At 43.1% G+C, this 17,681-nt stretch overlaps 1 protein-coding gene across 4 annotated transcripts in view; it reads left to right on the top strand.

Moving 5' to 3' along the window:
- Positions 1-17,434, top strand: part of GRHL2 (grainyhead like transcription factor 2) — a 71,612-nt gene extending 54,178 nt beyond the window's left edge. For 3 of the 4 annotated variants that reach the window (XM_037381677.1, XM_037381676.1, XM_037381675.1), the window contains exons 14-16: positions 4,290-4,375; positions 11,647-11,711; positions 12,938-13,052. In XM_037381677.1, the coding sequence (XP_037237574.1) occupies positions 4,290-4,375; positions 11,647-11,711; positions 12,938-13,052 (266 nt within the window). Of the gene's footprint in view, positions 1-4,289; positions 4,376-11,646; positions 11,712-12,937 lie in introns of all 4 variants that reach the window. The other variant, XM_037381674.1, reaches the window with a different exon arrangement.
- The last annotated feature ends 247 nt before the right edge of the window (positions 17,435-17,681 follow it).

The raw sequence follows: 17,681 nt of genomic DNA, 5'->3' as shown, positions 1-17,681 counted from the left end.
ATATCATCAAGGACTCACAACCATTTCAAGGGGAAGATTTGAAAGAAAAAAAATGTTTCTCAACTGGTGGCAAAACTATGTTAAGTAATTAAATCCAGGAGAAGCACGGAACCAGAGAAGCTGGAGGATGCTTTCTTCACATCCCCTTCCTGTTCAGTGTTTCTTGCAGCTTGGACTTACGCTGGCTGGAGGCCAAGTCTTTTCCAGTGTGGCCTTTGCACTGGTGAACTTCCTGCCATCGGGAACCCTGCATCTGGGACTGTGCTGATGGAGTGCAGCTCAGCTGAATCTGCCTATTTGACAATACTGTCTTTGCCACGGGAGCCACTGCGTATGAAAATGTTCTGCTGTTTTTCCTCGGTTTAGCCATACTAGAAGCTTTTTTTTCCTCCCAGGTTTATTTGGTATAGTAGAATCAATAATGCCTAGAGAGCAGGTATAGATGGGGCACTGGTGTAATGTCTGAGAGAGAACAGGTCTGATATGTGAAAGTATGCATTAAAAGCAATGGAATCCCAAGGTGGTTCACTATCAGAGTAGTGCAGGTGAGCAGCACCCAGTGAGGGGTCCAAGTCCAACTGAAGAACTGGAGTGGCGGCGTGTGGCCTCACCTCTGCCTGATGGAGCTAACTGTAATATTGTCCGGTGGATGCAAAAGTATTAAGGGGCAACCTTCAAGAGAACAGTTCTAAAGGGGTTTGCAGACCATCGCTAAAACAAGGTTCATATTCTCACACAGGTAGCTGTGTCTTTGTGGAGTATTCTTTCATCTCCTTGACCTCTAAGTGAGGTACAAGTACCCAACACAGAAATGTAAAGTACATTAAGCTGTATCAAGTGTGCAGTGCAGCTAGTTACTTGGCTAGACTTGTGGCCTTTTCCTGTTTTGACTTCTCAGTAAGAGTTTTCAAATCACTTTCCCTTTCAGATTTCTTAGAGAGTTTTCCATTAATTATAAAAACCGCAGCTGTGTTACAGATCAGGGAGATTTCCAGTCCTGTAGTTCTCAGCTTGAAGAAAGTCATATTTTTGTCTAGCTTTGTCTCTCAGGAAAGTCATGTTAAACTACCCTGAAACATTTTGGATTCATAACAGTCAGGGTTTTGTGATCCATCCCTGTGGAGGACAGCATTCACTCTGTCACTTAGAGAAACTGTGCCTGGGCAATTAGTGAAACTTCAAATGTAGGAAAGAAAAGCCAGGTCACAGCTACTAGCCTGCTTTCCTTGACTAAAATGTGCCACATCTCTATCAAGGCACCACTTTACAAAGACTGAAGTCATTGCTCATAGAGTGGCAGTCAGAGCATTGATAATGCCTGGGCTCAGACCTTTGTAGTGGCCCAAGTCTTGCTGTCCCATCCTGACCTTATTTTCATTTTTGCCACATGTCTGTTACTTGTCTTCTGCCTTGGCAGGTTTGCCAGTGGAAAGCCAAGCTGTTAATGCTTTCAAAAGAAGTATCTAACATTGTTCTGCGTTCACACTTAAATCCTCAGTTAAGTGGCCTGGCTTCCAAAAATCTCCCAGGTGCAACAACCTCCCTTGCCTTCAACAAGGGCTAGATTGCCACTCTGCAATTTTGTAAATCAGGGCTGTTTCTTAAATAATTAAAGATAAATTTATCACCCCCCTCTTTTGTAATTCTTTGCAATGTCTATTAGGGGCTACAGTTGGTTTCAGTGCTTGTAAGAAGGTTAAGAACTGAGGCCTGTTAGTGCAAATCTGAATTTATCTTTTAACTTCCAGATAAAAGTTGCCTGGTACAAGATTCCACCCCCTCTCAAAATACTGCAGTCGGTACTGTTAAAGTGAGCTCGTCTTGACGCCATGAACATGGTGACAGTAGGATCGGAGGGCATAAGTATGAGTTGTGTCACATCATCGGTCACGGCTTGGCATTCAGTGGCAGTGCTGCTGAGCCCAATGCAGAATTCGCAGCCCCTTTGCCTCCGCCCTGGCTGTGCCTCCTGCTGCGGGCCAGCTGGCCGCCTCTCCGCAGTTATGCAAGCACGAGGGCTTGTGGGGCTGCATTGTACGCTGAAGCAGGGACCTGATCTGTCTGAAGAACGACTCAGAAAAAAGGGTTGTTTTTTCACTCACATCTGCTGTTTAAGAGAGTTCATCATCCAGGACAATTCATTGAGACAGGCCGGAGTAACAGAGCATTAAGGGCAGGGGTGAGACAGGGGCTTCTTAAAGCATCACTGTCACCAGAAGTCAGTGCCCTTGTGAATCAAAAGCTGGGATTGTCACACCTATTGGGGGAAAGAAAAAACCAGCAAACCCCCATATGTTTACTAATCCTGGCCTTCTGTGTGTATAATAGTGATTCAAGTTCCCCGTTATCCTTGTAACGGATCCTTCATTCAGCATAACGTTGCCTGATGTGCCAAGCACAACGGAGAGATTTAAAGCTCAGCACTCAGATTGTATAGTGTCCCCAACTTTAACCTTGGACCAAGTGATTTTTTTGCTCTTTTCAGATACGTTTGTAATCTGAAATACATTTCAAATACATTTGTATTTGAAATCTGAAATACTTTCAAACACGTTTGTTAAGGCTGGCAGAGTTCCAGGTGTTTGAAAAGCCAGGAGTTACAGGACAGCCCTTTAGTCACAAGAAAAGAATTACTGAATTAATAGAAGTGTTAGTACAGGCAAAATAAGCACTTTGAACGAGTGCTTGCCCCATGCAAGTAAACATATTGGACCCACTGAAATTTAACTACTGATGTGGATTTTTTTTGTTCTCTTATATTCTAACAGTTATTGAGGTTGTGACTCAAAGTTATCTCAGCTTCTGAGTCCTTTAAAAGGACACTCTCAGGCAGGTCCCAAAGAATTACCAGAATGTAGGTGAAAAGAATGTGACTGCATGCTTGTGGTAGCAGATTTGTGACTCATACTTCTGAATTAAAAAAAGATCACCATTGTCCAGTGTGTCTGGTTTGTAGACCAAGACAGGGGACTGATCTGCCTATGTTTCAAATCTTTTTTCAATCATTTCAAAACCTGGGCAAAGAAGCTACAATTCTCTGCAAATAGGCCTGAGTACCCTGCTACAGTCTTGACCTGAGAATTAGCTTCCAAATAATTGCTTCTGTACGAAAACCAGATACCTGTTGGTTCAAGTTGGTTGCAAGTCATTTATTGAACTACTGGTGAAGATATCTTTTGGACCACAGGAATTAGCAGTTTCAAAAGATACCGATACCTTTTTCTGTCTCCCCCCCCTCCCCCCCCCCCCCAAAAAAAAAGATGATTACTGATGTAGTTTGTCACACAGACACAAAGTACCTAACACTGTGTGTGTCTTTGTACCTAACGTGCAGCACTGCTATTTGAAAAGGCATTTTATTTAGGGAACCAAATTAATTGTGGAACATCTTATTTAACCTGCAACTTCGATAAAAGCCATGTGAGATTACGCCTAAAACACTTCTTTAGTGTTTGTGTTTGTTTGCTTTGTAGCTGTCTGCTTTGCTTTTGCCATGTAACAGCAAGTTTTCTCCTTTAACCTGTACAAGTCAGAGAGGGGAGAACAAGAGCTAGAGAGGGCAGGGCACTGCACCTGTGAACCACTAAGACCTGGCAGGACATCTGAGGGGGTAAGGAGGAGACTTTCAGGAGCACAAATGGCATTTGTGTACCTGAGCAGGAGCGGGCTCACAGCACAGCCGGTAGGCACGCATTTACCTTATGAATGTCTCCCCTGTAAAGTCTCGAATGACTTTGGACTTGTTCTTTCCAGTGTTTATTTTCAGACTGGCCAGGCCCATTTGCAGTCATCCATGTGGTCATGTCAGAAGGAGCTATTCCTTTTCCTTGTCATTGATTTTAAAGGCTCAGCTAAAGGCAAACCAGACTTGCCTTTTCTAAATGTCCTTTCCCAGTCTTTTGGATGAAGCCTGGAGAGGTGCAAGCTGAGACACAGGGTTAGGAAGACCTAGTTTTGTGTTTTGTCCTGTGACGCAGGAACAGGGCCCCAGTGCTTTTTAGCTTATCTTATTTCAGTAAATGAAGGTTTAAGTTCTGGAAGATATAGATTCCTCACATTAAATTTGCTGAATTTTCTTTGTGGGTTTTCAAAGCAACTATGATGTGTCTTCCATGTTTAGATCACTGATGATATCAAGAGTACATATTTTTTTAAGTGCAAACCATCTTCAGCACTTCATTTTATCTGTCACGGATTAATATTTGTTTTTCTATTCAGTGTGGGCTGTTTTGTCTGTTCAATTGACTGAACCTGCTCCAAGTTTGACTTTTTTTTTTTTTCTGTTTCAGTGCTTTTGTATGTGAGGAAGGAGACAGATGAGGTGTTTGATGCTTTGATGCTGAAATCACCCACAGTAAAGGGGTTGATGGAAGCGGTAAGTATCTGATGTCCCCATATTGTTTGTCTGTCTTGGCAAGAAAATCTTGAGGCTTTCAATGTCTTTATCGAGATAAAACATAATATAAAGATGAATTTATTCTCAAATACATTTAAAGCATTTTATAAAGGCTTTCTGGAGTACGCCTCTGAAATGCTGGCATGTTCCAAATGCAGTGCTGTCAGCAGGTTGCTGGGATAAATAGTGTCACAGAGCCGAATTATTGGAGGCCTAAGCCTTGAGAAATGGTGGTAATTAACCAGTGTTAGGGAAGCAGGGCTCCATTTTCTGAAATGCTTTTTTCTGAACTGATGATTCACAGCCTGCTGAATCTTCTCCTGTAACGCTCATTGGTGTGTTCGGAGCCATCTTTTAAAGAAGAGGCCCAAGGATGCACTGTTTCCGTGTGAATTTCATATGGCTTTTGCGTAGTTGCTGTTCTTGCACGAGGCAGTTGCTGAGCCAATGCAGGCTAGTCATTCATACCTCCTGTCTCAAATTCCTTCTCTAGCCCTCACTCCTAGAGTGACCTACATACCAGCCTGCCTCCTTGATGCTTTTTTGACTTGAGTTTTGGCTTGTTACCCATTAGCTGTGGTCATGAGTGGCTGTTTCTGCATTTAATCCTGTTTATATGGGCTGATGGCTAGTAGATGTGTGAAATCTGGTAAGGGAAGAGTCAAGAAGCAGCCATGTGTCTCACTGCTTTGATGGGAGGACTAATGTGAGACTGACATATGGGATGAAGAGTTGATTTCCACCTTGGTTACATGTAGGATAGAAGATGGGAATGGATGAAAGTGTCCTTAGAGAGCTCAGCTGAGTGCTAGAAGTGTGTCTGTTCATACTCTCATAAAACTGTCACAGTGTCTTATTACACGTACTGGAAATGTCAAATATGGTAAAGGTTGAGTTACTAGGTCAGTATTTGACCAGCAGCAAAAGGCAAAAGGATTTGTGGGTTGGTGAAGTTGTTTAAAGCACCTATTCAGATCAGGGTATCTCTGAGGAGAGACAGCTGCTGGGTTCTAAGGATGTCCTAACTGTGCTTGTGCCGATACTGTTTGTTAGCTGTGACTGCAGCTCAGTTGTTAGGACACACACGTGTCATAAAAAACAGGCTTTGCTTGAAGAGGCTGCAGTCTGATTCTTGATAAGCTGTAACATGATTTCATCTTGTCTTTGTATGGAAATTAAAAGTATGCTATAGTCCTTCAAGCTAACGTGACTCTTTTTTTCTCCAGTAGTCTGTGCCTCTCCATGCCTGTTCTCCAGCCACTGTGTAACATAAAAACAAAGCTGGTGCAGAGACAGGAAAGGTTTCTGCATACCTCTGTCAGCGCAGCTGCTGACTTGGTGGCATGTTTTTGGCACCAGAGAAATCTGATCTGTTGTAAAATGTCCCAGTTCACTGGAAGGAACATATCGAGAAAATTTTAATTTGCTTTGGTGGAATATTGTGGATAAATCAATGCCAAAAACCTGTCAAACTGCATATTCTTAAATACTCTTTACTACAGTTGTTTCAGCAAATCATGTAATTTTGTAATTAAGCAAATCCTAAATGCTTAATTCTAAACTCAGTACCAAGAACTTAGAAACTGAGGCTCTGAAAATTGTAGAGCCCCAGATCTGAAAGATAACACCAATGATCCTGAATCGTACCCTCTTCTCTGTTTATGGATTTTACTTGTTTGTTTGTTAATCACTGTTCCTGGTCTGTGGCTTTCTCCTAACTTCCCATGATTAATGAGATTGTTTTCTCAGATACTATGTTTATTTTATTTGCTTGTGTACCCCCATTCCAAATGAACAGTTAGATTCCATCTCAGACTTCTTTCTTCTGGCAAATATCTGCAGGTCTCAGGTTTCAGAGATACAGCACATCTCAGAAAGTGATGCAAATGCTTGATTTTTAAGATGTTTGTATCCTACACTAGTCGGTCTTGATCAACAGAAAATAGTGAAACGATTGCCCGTCACAAAACATGACACGTGGTGACTGGCCAGCTCTAAATCCTGCTTTCAGCCCCATCCAAAGTTAGTCCAAAGACCCCAGTCTTAGATTTTGCGGAATCACATATTTATTCAAATTACAGAAGGCAATCTAAATTAGGAAATTCAAGCATCTCCCAAAGTTTTCTAAAATTAAAAAGTAACAGGTGAGCTCAATAGAGTTCACTTAGACCAAAGGTCATTAGATACCCATCTATGCTGTGTCCTTCCAATCAATGTAGGGTTGGTATTTCCATAGAAAGAAGTTGACAAAAATGCTTTCTTATGTGCCTCCACCAGCCCAGATGTTGCCCTTTCTGTCTCCCTGATTGCAGCAGAGAAAGCATTTCTGGTGGCTTGTGCAGTCAGGTATGTGCCACAGACAAACTTGCCATGTCAGGGGACTGTTATTTCAGTGCCACTCTGAAGACTGTCCCACTGTTCAGGCATCCTAAGGGAAGGAAAGAATTCTTTGCTCAGCAGATTGAAAAATAGGCAATGGGGGTGATAAAGGAAAATATTTGTCCAGATAAAGGTATCTTTTTAAAATTTATTGTAGCCTGCTTGAGGTCAGATAAGAAATCTTTTTGTTTTATATAGAAGTTGGCAGTAGTGGTGTTCCCCCTGAATTGGCAACAAATGTTTTTCAGAAGTGGGAGTGCAGTGAGATGCCCTAGCAGATGCTGGCTCTTGGCTTTCTCAGATTCTGCCGCAGGACTTAGCACATTTTCTCTCAAGACTTGTTTTCTGAGCCTGTGAGGGGGAGGCTGTCCATACCCTCACTTCAAGCCTTGCTTCTACAGCTTGCTGTTTGGTATAATTGGTTGAATCCTTAGGGGCTCCTGAGAAATGTGCTTATTCAGTCAGCTGGAAGTCTTTTGCAAAGCTCACTAATCCCTGCATGTTATATAAATCCTACACCTGTCGTAGTGTCATCGTTTAACCCCAGCCAGCAACTAAGTACCGCACGGCCACTCACTTGCTCCCCCTGCCCTGGTGGGATGGGGAGGAGAATCAGCAAAAAGATGAGACCCATAGGCTGAGATAAGAACAATTCAATAAATGAAGTAAAGCTAATGATGATGGTGATGAAGAAGAAGAATAAAAGGAAGATAACAAAAAGAGAGAGAGGAATAAAACCCAAGAAGATGAAGAAGAAAAAGAAGCTAACAAAGAGAGAGAGGAATAAACCCCAAGAAAAACAAGTGTTGCCCAATACAGTTGCTCACCACCCGCTGACCAATGCCCAGCCAGTCCCCCAGCAGCGAGCGGGGGCTCCTAGCCAACTCCCCCCACTTTACACTGAACATGAGTTCTATGGTATTGGACATCCCTGTGGCTAGTTCGGGTCAGCTGTCCTGGCTCTGCTCCCTCCCGGCTTCTTGTGCATCTCCTTGTTAACAGAGCATGGGAAACTGAAAAGCTCTTGACTTAGGGTAAGCTCTACTTAGCAACAACTAAAACACCAGTGTGTTATCAACATTGTTCTCATACTAAATCCAAAACACAGCACTGCACCAGCTACTAGGAAGAAAATTAACTCTATCCTTGCTGAAACGAGGACACATAGGCAATGTGATTCACAAGGCTTTCTTAGCCCTGCATCTCATAGCTTTCATAGGAAGTGGTGTCCCAGAGGCCCAAACCACTCTGAGCAACATTTGGAATGTGTGTTAGGTATCCCAAATATCCTAGGGAAGTTTAATGCTGGAATGTGCAGAACGCTGTGTATTAGCTGCCATTAAACCTCCTTGGCACAGGAATGTTTCTCCATTTGTTTATTTGCATGGAGTCAGTGAAAAGTGTCTTCAAGTACTGATCTTCATAATATCATTATATGATTCTAATATCATTAGGTTTCAGTGTTAACAACCAGAGAGGTGTTACGAAGGATTTTTTCAACAATCTGATGAAATGGAACCATTTTTATTATTGTGTTCCATGAAAGCTTAAATTTAGGGGTACAACAAAACCACAGATATAACAGATTGCTTATCTGACGTTCTGTTCATGGCAAGCAAAGCCAGAGGGCTAGCAAGAATACAAGGAGAACATGGAAGTTTCTCTGAGAACTTCTCTAAGGCAGTCAAGATTTGCCCAGAGGAGTCGCCAGCCTCACGTCTGGCAGCTGCCCTCCATGGGCAGCACAGGATGAGGCATGGAAGGAAGGGGGAGTTGGAAAGATGGTGGTAGACAAGGGTGGAGTGTGAGTGAGAGGCAAGATGTGAGTACCTGCACAAGTGCTTCTGGCCAGAGGTAGGTGATTCCTTCTACTGGCTATCCTGCCCATGGATCCTCCCTTGGATTTATGCACACAGGTTGGGTCAGGCATTTACAAAGGCAAGGTGGGGCAGCCTGTCACATCTGTGATGGAGAGTAGCTGGAATAGGTTATCCCACACAGAGTTATGGCAAATCCTGGGTTCAAATCACCCTTGTTCTGCCCTGTTTGGAGCAAAGACTTGAACTTGCTCCAAATAAGCTGAGTATGTTATGGAACGTCTTTGCAGGATGCTTTTCCACCCTGTGTATGCAGTTACATAGCTTTCCACAGGATACACAGAGCCTTTTGGATAGGCTACATAGAGCTCAGAGTGAAAAAGATTGGCTTGATAGTCCAGTGGTGAGGATGCTTGTGTGAGATACAAGACAAGTGGGGTGAAGCCGTCTTTCATAAATGTAGTAAAAAAAAAAAAAGAACACACTCTTCCCCACAGCAGGAAGGGTGTGACCACAGCATACAAGCTTGCACATCCTTTTTGCTGAATTAGGCCTCTGCCAAGGCAGGTGAGAACACGGAACCAGGACTACCATCAGTATCTCCAGCACCATATTCAAAAGGGCAGTGAAACATGCTGATGCAAGTAAAACTGAAGTAGCAAATACAGCCCACAATTTAATTTATATTTTGTTCTCTGCTAGGTGCAAAACTTTGCGGGGTGGATGGGTCTAGTGTGTCTTATCAGTTACTCTTCATTTACAACCTCCCCTTTCTGTTAGCCACAGATGTACTCTGTGGTCAGAGGAAACGGATTACAGTGTAAAAGAAGCTTTATTAGTTCTCCAAAATCTTGGAGTTACGCTATACTTTTTAAGTACAAAATTGTGTCATAGGTAAGATGGCAATTCTACAAGTATAGATGATGTAGGCAAATATAGGCTAATTAATTCTTTCTTTTAGAGAATCCTGGGTCTCTGAACGGGAGCTGTGCTTGGGATTCAACCTGTGGCTGTTTGAATCTGTCCTTGGTGCTGAGTTTATCCAGTGCTTGCTTTCCCTTTTCTATTTCATTATAATTGCTTTAATTTACTTCTCTAAGATATCACTTTTTCTCAAACAAAGTCTGAACAGAAACACAAAGAAAGGTTTTTACAGCGACTGATGTTTGGCAGTCTTTAAATGGGTATTTAATTGTGCATTTCGGTTCTCTAATGTGGAAGATAAATACTCAGCTATTTAGCTGCAACTTCATTTCACCTGGGAAGAGCAAGAAGCTTACTTTGGTTGGCAGCAGAGTACCACAGAACATAATCACTGACAAAACGCCATTTTTCTGTAATTATTTTGCCTTTTGGGACAACCCTCTTCTAAAGTATGAGCTATGAGATGTGTTCCCTCAAAGAAGAGTCATAGTTTGGAAAGGAAAGCTGGCTCAGACAGAGGTCTCAGGGACACCGTCTCCATGAGCACACCACAGGCTCGCTGCAGAACAGACATCCAAAATAGTTACCAATACACTGCTGCAAAGCAATGCCAAAGCATCCCAGTGAAGTGCTTGTTTAGTATTGGTAATTTGTCAGCTAAGTAGTCCTTCCTTCAAAACTTTTCCTCTATTTTCTGCTTTATCATTTTGAGTAGCTGGCACGAGGTTTGTTTTAGAAGTTCTTTACCTTGCTAACACACTCCTCTGTGACATTCAGATGATGTTTTGTGAGCCAAATCGTGTTCTCATTTTGCCACCCTGGTAATTAGACTGAGTCACCTCCCCAATGATATAGAAGCTTCCTAATCCTGTGTGTAGCATGTTTGCAGCCTTCCCCCAATGAAAGGTACCTTGCAGATACTTTTCAGACAAAAGAAGTACCATAGATTCATAGAATGGTTTGGGTTGGAAGGGACCTTAAAGATCATCTAGTTCAACCCCCCTGCCATGGGCAGGGACACCTTCCACAGACCAGGCTGCTCAAAGCCCCATCCAGCCTGGCCTGGAGCACTGCCAGGGATGGAGCATCCACAACTTCTCTGGGAAACCTGTTCCAGTGTCTCACCACCCTCACAGTAAAGAATTTCTTCCTAATATCTAATCTGAATCTACCCTCTTTCAGTTTAAAGCCATTACTCCTCATCCTGTCACTACCTGCCCTTGTAAAAAGCCCCTCCCCAGCTTCCCTTAGGCCCCTTCAGGTACTGGAAGGCAGCTGCAAGGTCTCCCCAGACCCTTCTCCAGGCTGAACAACCCCAACTCTCCCAGCCTGTCCTCATACAAGAGGGGCTCCAGCCCTCTGACCATCGTCATGGCCCTCCTCTGGGCTCGCTCCAACAGGTCCATGTCCTTATGCTGGGGGCCCCAGGGCTGGATGCAGCACTGCAGGGGGGTCTCACAAGGATGGAGTAGAGGGGCAGAATCACTTCCCTTGACCTGCTGGCCACACTTCCTTTGATGCAGCCCTGATTCAGTTGGCTTTCTGAGGTAGAAGCGCATGTTGTTGGGCCATGTTGAGGTTTTTGTCCACCAAGGACTGTGGATGGTCCTGTTAGCTTAACAAACCTTGAAATGCTATTGAGGAATAGAAATGTGCGTATTTTTTTTGTGGATCCATCAATCTATCAGCTCCTGTTGTGTTGCTACTCATCTGCCTTCTGCCTGGTGGAAGCCTTTGCTTCCGCAAACCCAGAAAATTAGAAAAAGAAATGGCAGAAAGGCAGCTGCTCAGATTGAAATTCCCTGGTAAAATCTGAAGCTGGGAAGAGTTGTTGACTCCTTGAGCAGAGTAGTAGGAGATGGTGAGGCAGTTTTGATGACTCACACCCTATGAAAACTATAGTCTCCAACTTCCTGGATGGAAATGGCTGTGGGTTTTTGATCGATATGTATAGAATTATTCACCCCTAAATAATCCTTAAATGAAGTTACGGTATGGTTGCGAGTGACTTTTCTGTATAGCTATCCTGTCAAAGTTTGCAGAGGTAGTGTTTTAATGCCTTATGTAAATAGAGAGGTGATATTTTCATATTTCTTATTAATGATAATTCTTTTATTTTTATGATTTCAGATCTCTGAGAAATATGGGCTTCCAGTTGAAAAGATTGCAAAACTTTATAAAAAGAGCAAAAAGGGGTAAGTAAACTAACTAACTAGGGGTTATTGCAGGATCTTTAGGAGCACTCAGAGATCCCAACTATGCTTGGAGCCTCATGGTGTTGGGCAATATAAACACTTGTATGAGACATGCCTATGTGCTTGAAATCTTAATATTTACAGAGACAGCAAGGGGTGGCAGAAGGGAAAACATGATTCTCCAGCATGTCTGACCAGTATTCACATGCTTACTGTGAAGAAACAGAGTTTGTGTTTGGAAAATGTATTGGGATAAAGTGTGTTTTATAGACTGTATGCTTAATAGCATTGTGGAGTGCTAGCATGGGAGAGGTGCAGCCTTTGCTGTGAATGTGGTGTGGAATTTCCCTGCAGTGTTAAGAAAGAAGTAGGCCACTCTCCGAATCTGAAAGGCAGGCAGGCAGCGTTTGCTGCAGGGGTTTCAGCTGAGTAAATTTAGACATGAGCATCACAGCTCTGATTTTAGAATAGCTAGGCTACTACTCCTTGCTATAAATCTAAATCTCTCTACTTTAACTTTTTTTTTTACTTCTAAATAACTACAATATTGTGGTGTTATAATTTTAAATCAATAATTTATTTTCAGCTGTAACTACGGCATTGTTGTGTGTGGGGATTTCTTTAGCTTTTGAGAAGACAGGTGAAACTTCTCATGTTTTGCTTCTTTCTAACGCTGTTTGCAAGTGATACGTTTGTTGGAAGAAACACCCTAAGTTAACGTGCAAGGAAAGCACTTGTACACATTTCTAATACTTGTTGATATTCTCACGTCTAAGCTGAGCTCTAGGCCTGTGAGCTGTGTGCAAAGCACAAATTACACTGCTCCCCGGTGCTAGCAACTCACACCACAGAGGTGCAGCAGTTCACACGGCATGGCTGAGGAGCAGCACGCGGGTACACCTGAGGGAGCCAACCCCGGGCAGGGGAAACCCCAGCTAGCTGGGTCTGCCAGGGATCTGTGTGCAGCTCACCTCGTCGGCAGCTTCAGCAGGTTAACGTCCCAGCACTGGATGGGATGTCTCTTGCCTTAACTACTTTGGCAAGGCGCAGCCTCTAATCCAAAGACTGTAAAGGACTATGGGGCACATCTTGGTGATGATTCCCACTGTTGTCCCTGTACTGGCATGTGCTGGAGTCTGGTTTTGCATTGTAGTGAAGTGAGCACATGCAGTGGAGCTTTCAGTGTCCTGGTGTGTGAAAATAATAATTTTTGCCTTTGTCGCCAGTATCCTGGTAAACATGGATGACAACATTATTGAGCACTACTCCAATGAGGACACATTCATCCTGCACATGGAGAGCATGGTCGAAGGCTTCAAGATCACACTGACAGAGATCTAGCCTCAGACAGAGCCTTTTTGTAAGGAACCACAGCATTTCATCCTGCTTGGAAAGCAGAGGATTCCCCGGGAACTTGACAGACATTGATCAGAGAAACTGTTACAAGACTGCTTTGAGAATACTGTCCATTCTGCACATGTGCACCCACTGCATATAGACTTGGGTTTGTCAAGCACAAGGCCACCGATGTTAACCTGGTCCCTTATTTATTGTTCCCCACTCTCTACTGTACAAGCAGTTACCAGCCCCCAGATTTGTAACCAGATGTCCCACTGCAAATGTGAAATGCAGCATTTTAATCCATACTTCAGTGTGGATAAGCTCATTCTAAAACAAGTTATGGAACCATGCTGGTCTAGTTTCAGAAATCTGGTGTAAATCACTTTACCGGTAGTTCTCTGTCATTGCTAAAAAATTGGTGCAGTGCTAAAGATGGGGAAAGTGGCTGACAGTTCACCTGCTCAGACGGATCCATATCTCTCTATAGTGTATAGTCTTGCCAAATACCTCTGGTAGTTCTCAGCATGTAGCAATGAGGACTTGTAAGTAAGGCATTCAGCTACAAATGTCACTTGTAAGTAAATGGTAAAGAAACCATTTTAACCTTGTATATAATGTTTATAATATGCAATAATATATTTTAACTACTGTATGTGGGCATGTTTACTGCCACTATGTTTTTGTATGTATTGGGTTTAGGGTTTAACAGAATCTTTCCTAGAGGATTAGATTGCTGCGATCTGTTAAGGAGTGTGTACTGAGAAGCTGATAACTGTACCTGTGCTCATATGCTCCACCCTTGCCCACCCAATTTTATACCGAAATATTGGAGCAAACCACGCTGCAGGGTCTGGAGTGCTCTGGTGCAATGGGGCCCACCTTAGGTACCCGAGTCCCAGCTGTAGATACCTGAGTGTCCCATCCAGCTGTCAGCAAATCCAAGAGGCACCATGTGTCTGCTGCCTGGTGTGCCTAGAGGTACAGAAGGGACTTCTGCCTGTTCTGTTAATGAAGTGGAGGCTCTCAAAGTGGGCTTTTCTCAAGCCCATGGAGGGAAAGGTGCTTTCCGCAGCAGCCTGCTCATTAAAACATTCCTCTAGATTGTAAGAAACAGGATTTAAAACTCTTCTTAAGGGTACTTGCTCTTCTATCTCCATTGAATGATTCTGTTTTGATTCCTAGGGCAGTTGGGTGCAGTATAAACCCGGGCTTGATGGAAATATTTTATCGAAACTGGAACAATTTTACCAGTGGAGACTGAATATCCCACAACTGAGGTGTGGAGACAGGTCTCTCTTATAAGGGCTGGATCTGAACCCAAGCTGAACTACGTTTTCCCATCAAATTCCACCCCTGTCTCATGAATTCTGTGAAGAGAGTCACACAGGATAAAATCACCCCAGGAAAGGGTTTCAAGGCCTGAATGTCCCTGGCACATCCAAACCCAGCACCTTTCCTCTCCAGTTCCTCTGGCTATCGGTGAGAGCTCCTCACTCAGCATACAACCCTGTGAGTTTAGCTGCAAGCATTTTATCTTCTATGCACTGTACGTGGATTCCATGTGACAGACAGAAACATGGGTCCTTTCCTACCTGCAACCTTTAGAGTTTCTTTTTTTTTTTTCCTTCTGAAATAGTTTTTTCATTTAGTCACAGAATCTTTATTTGGTTGTTAATGGTGTAAAGAAATACTGCCTAGTTTAACAGGCCTTATTCTGTAGTAGTGTTTTGAGCTGTGTGGAGCTATTTACATTCAAGCAAAGTAGCTGGGATAGCTGACCAGTCTGATTTGGTCATATTTTTGCATGAATTGTCCTGCAACTCTTGCACACTTTCTTAACTTCATTAGCAATAGCATCACATTAAAATCTGTACTTCAAATAGAAATGTTGGGTACCTGTCAAAGTTTCTGTGGGACCAGAACCTATAAAAGGTTCAGACCATTAGCGTCAGGGCTAACATAGCCAGAATCCTCTTACATCTGCAAAACAAAGTGTCTGTTCTGTTGCGCTCCCTCCCTCTTCCTTTGTCATGTGCTCTTTCTCCTTCTGATGCAGAATTTTGTAGTAATTCCCTTATCTTTTTATAAATACGTACTCCAGCAAAGATGCCTTTGCTACCCTGCTCGAGAGCAGACATCTGGGGAATACAGGGGATTTTTTTTGCGATTCAGTTTGTTTCTGCTTGGCTCAGGCTGAGATAAAAAGTCTGTGCTGACTTAGCCCAGATACTTTTTCCCTAAAGAAAAAAGGGGACAGTTTTAGCAGGTGGCATTAGGAACTGTCACACAGGACTGGTGAGCAGTGGTGTTCTTGTATTTCTCTGTTGTTTGACGGTGTTTGGGATCCTAAGGATATTAGCTGGGGTCTCTCAATTGGTTGTGTTATCTGGGCAGAAGCTGCAGGTGAAGCGTAGGAGTAAATGTACACGGGAGTTGAGCCCTGGTTCTGCCCCCAACAAGCCTGCCATCCAAGCTCTCTTATCTGGAGTTCCTGTGGCACCTGGGGCTGGCGTGGATTGAGGACAGTGAGAATTTGGGGTTCACAGAGAATGACAGGTGGTGGGAGGGACAGTCCTGGGCTGCTGGGGTGCAACATGTGCTGCACCAGCACTCAGGTTAACGGGACATTCTTGTCTTATGTATGAGCTGGGTTCTGTTGGGTGCTGCAGCATCCTACGCCAAGGAGCAGTGTAGGATCAGTGAGACGTGCCAGACTCTAGGAAATACTGGGGCTTAAGGAGCTATCTTTCCATTGCCATTTTAGGAGCTTTCAGTCAGGCACTGTCCAGGGAAGGAAAGTTACTTCCAGGATTAACTGAAAGCTTTTCTAAATACATCTTGAAGTGTGTGAATTCCTGATATAAGAGAGCTGATACTCCTGCCTTTAGTTCCTTCTTACCATCTCAATGAAGCTAGCAGGGTTGAGGAAGATAAGTAGGATTTACCCTGATGGTAAGGTTGTTTTAAAACATCAGTGAGATCTAGTTAAGGTTGATCTCCCTTAACTTCATCTGCCAGGGTCTGAGGGCTTTGTTTCTCTGCTCCAGATGCAGGTGCATCGCAAGCACCTAGGACATCACAAAGAACACGTCACCACCCTGCACCCCTTTAGTTGTACTTGCAGCACCAGCTGCTGGAGGAGCACTGAACCTTGGATGCTGGTCGTGGCAAGCTACAAGCTGTCAGGGTTCACCTTGTTGGTCAAAACCAAGCTATCAAAGTGATGGGGAAGGGCCAGTACAAGTAATGCAAACTTCTGAAGCAGTGGCCTGCCTCATGCCCTGCTTGATTCAAAGGTCTTGAGGAGTACGAAGTGCTTGCACATTTAAAATACACGTTGCTTTTGTTTCGTGAAAAATACCAATTCATGCTGGATCTTCCAAACGTTATGAGTTAAATGGAAGTGAGATTGGGCTACTGTTCAGCAGGGGACAGGAATAGCTGCCTTGCCTGCTCTTGTCTCTGTGGCTGTGGTTGTTTATTTAAAGGAACAAAGCTTTCATTTCCTTGCCTTCTTCAAGACAGCAGTCTTGAATCTTAACTAGTGCAGCCTGAAAGGTGGCTTGCTGCTCAGCTGATTTTCCCTATGACAAATTAGAGCAGTGCTGTGTCTGTAGATGTTGTGTTTCAAAAGACCCTTGACAGAGGTGTGCAAAAGGAGACTAGGCTTCTAAGCTCTAGTTTTGGTTCCCACTACAGATTTGGCACTACGTCCGTCCATTTGATGTTATATTATGAAACCCCCAAATCTCAAATTTTAGTTTCTTTCTACACAGTCAGATGCTGATATCCCCAAAATAAAGTGCATCCTTGCAGTGAAGCTTTGTTAATGTACCGTGATATTGCCTTCAAGACATTGTGGAGGATTTTTACCATTGAATATAAACCACAAAGAAAAGAACTTCCCCGCGCCCCCACCGCCCCACCCCCCCCACGCCGTGTGTCCTCTCTCATGAAGTTTTTTGTCAGTGAATTCAGAGATCAAGTGTCTGTCTTGTATATTTTCCTCTTTCAGGCTATGAATTGTTTAAATGTTGTAAATTAATTCAAACAGTTAGTAAAAACTAAACTGTCCAGCTGTCAGACATCCTGTATATTGATTGATATGAAACTGGAAAGGAGTATCTTAGGACTTTTAAAATGTAAAGCTTATGAAATGTTTATATGCTCTTCCATTTCCTATGAATTGAGACAAGATACAAACAAGAATGTTTGTGCCAAAGTTTGTGACAAGCCCTTTTTCCGGCAAACAAGGAAACTCTATGTATAAATAGTGTGCTTTTATATTAAGAAAATAGCTCATGTAACTTAATAGTGTTGCAACTGGGAGAGGGGTTTGATAAACTGTAAATACAGCTATTTTATTTTTTGTACATTTTTAAGAAGGAAAAAATAAATATTCCTATGTATGAGATAATATTTCTGTTGCTGCAGTGTGTATTACTACATATTGGGGATTGAGTTCCTGCTTCTGAGCCCAGAAAGCTTTTCAAAAAGAAGAAAACAGAAATTCATTCTACCGAGAAAACAAGAGCAGAGACTGAAAAGAATAGTTATCACCGAAACATGGGTTTGATGACTGGCCTGGAGAGAGCAGTGGATAATGTCTACCTGGACTTCAGTGGTCTT

The sequence above is a fragment of the Falco rusticolus genome, chromosome 3 (assembly GCF_015220075.1).
Source record: "Falco rusticolus isolate bFalRus1 chromosome 3, bFalRus1.pri, whole genome shotgun sequence".
Lineage (NCBI taxonomy): Eukaryota > Metazoa > Chordata > Aves > Falconiformes > Falconidae > Falco > Falco rusticolus.
This window is presented reverse-complemented; position numbering and strand designations above follow the sequence as displayed.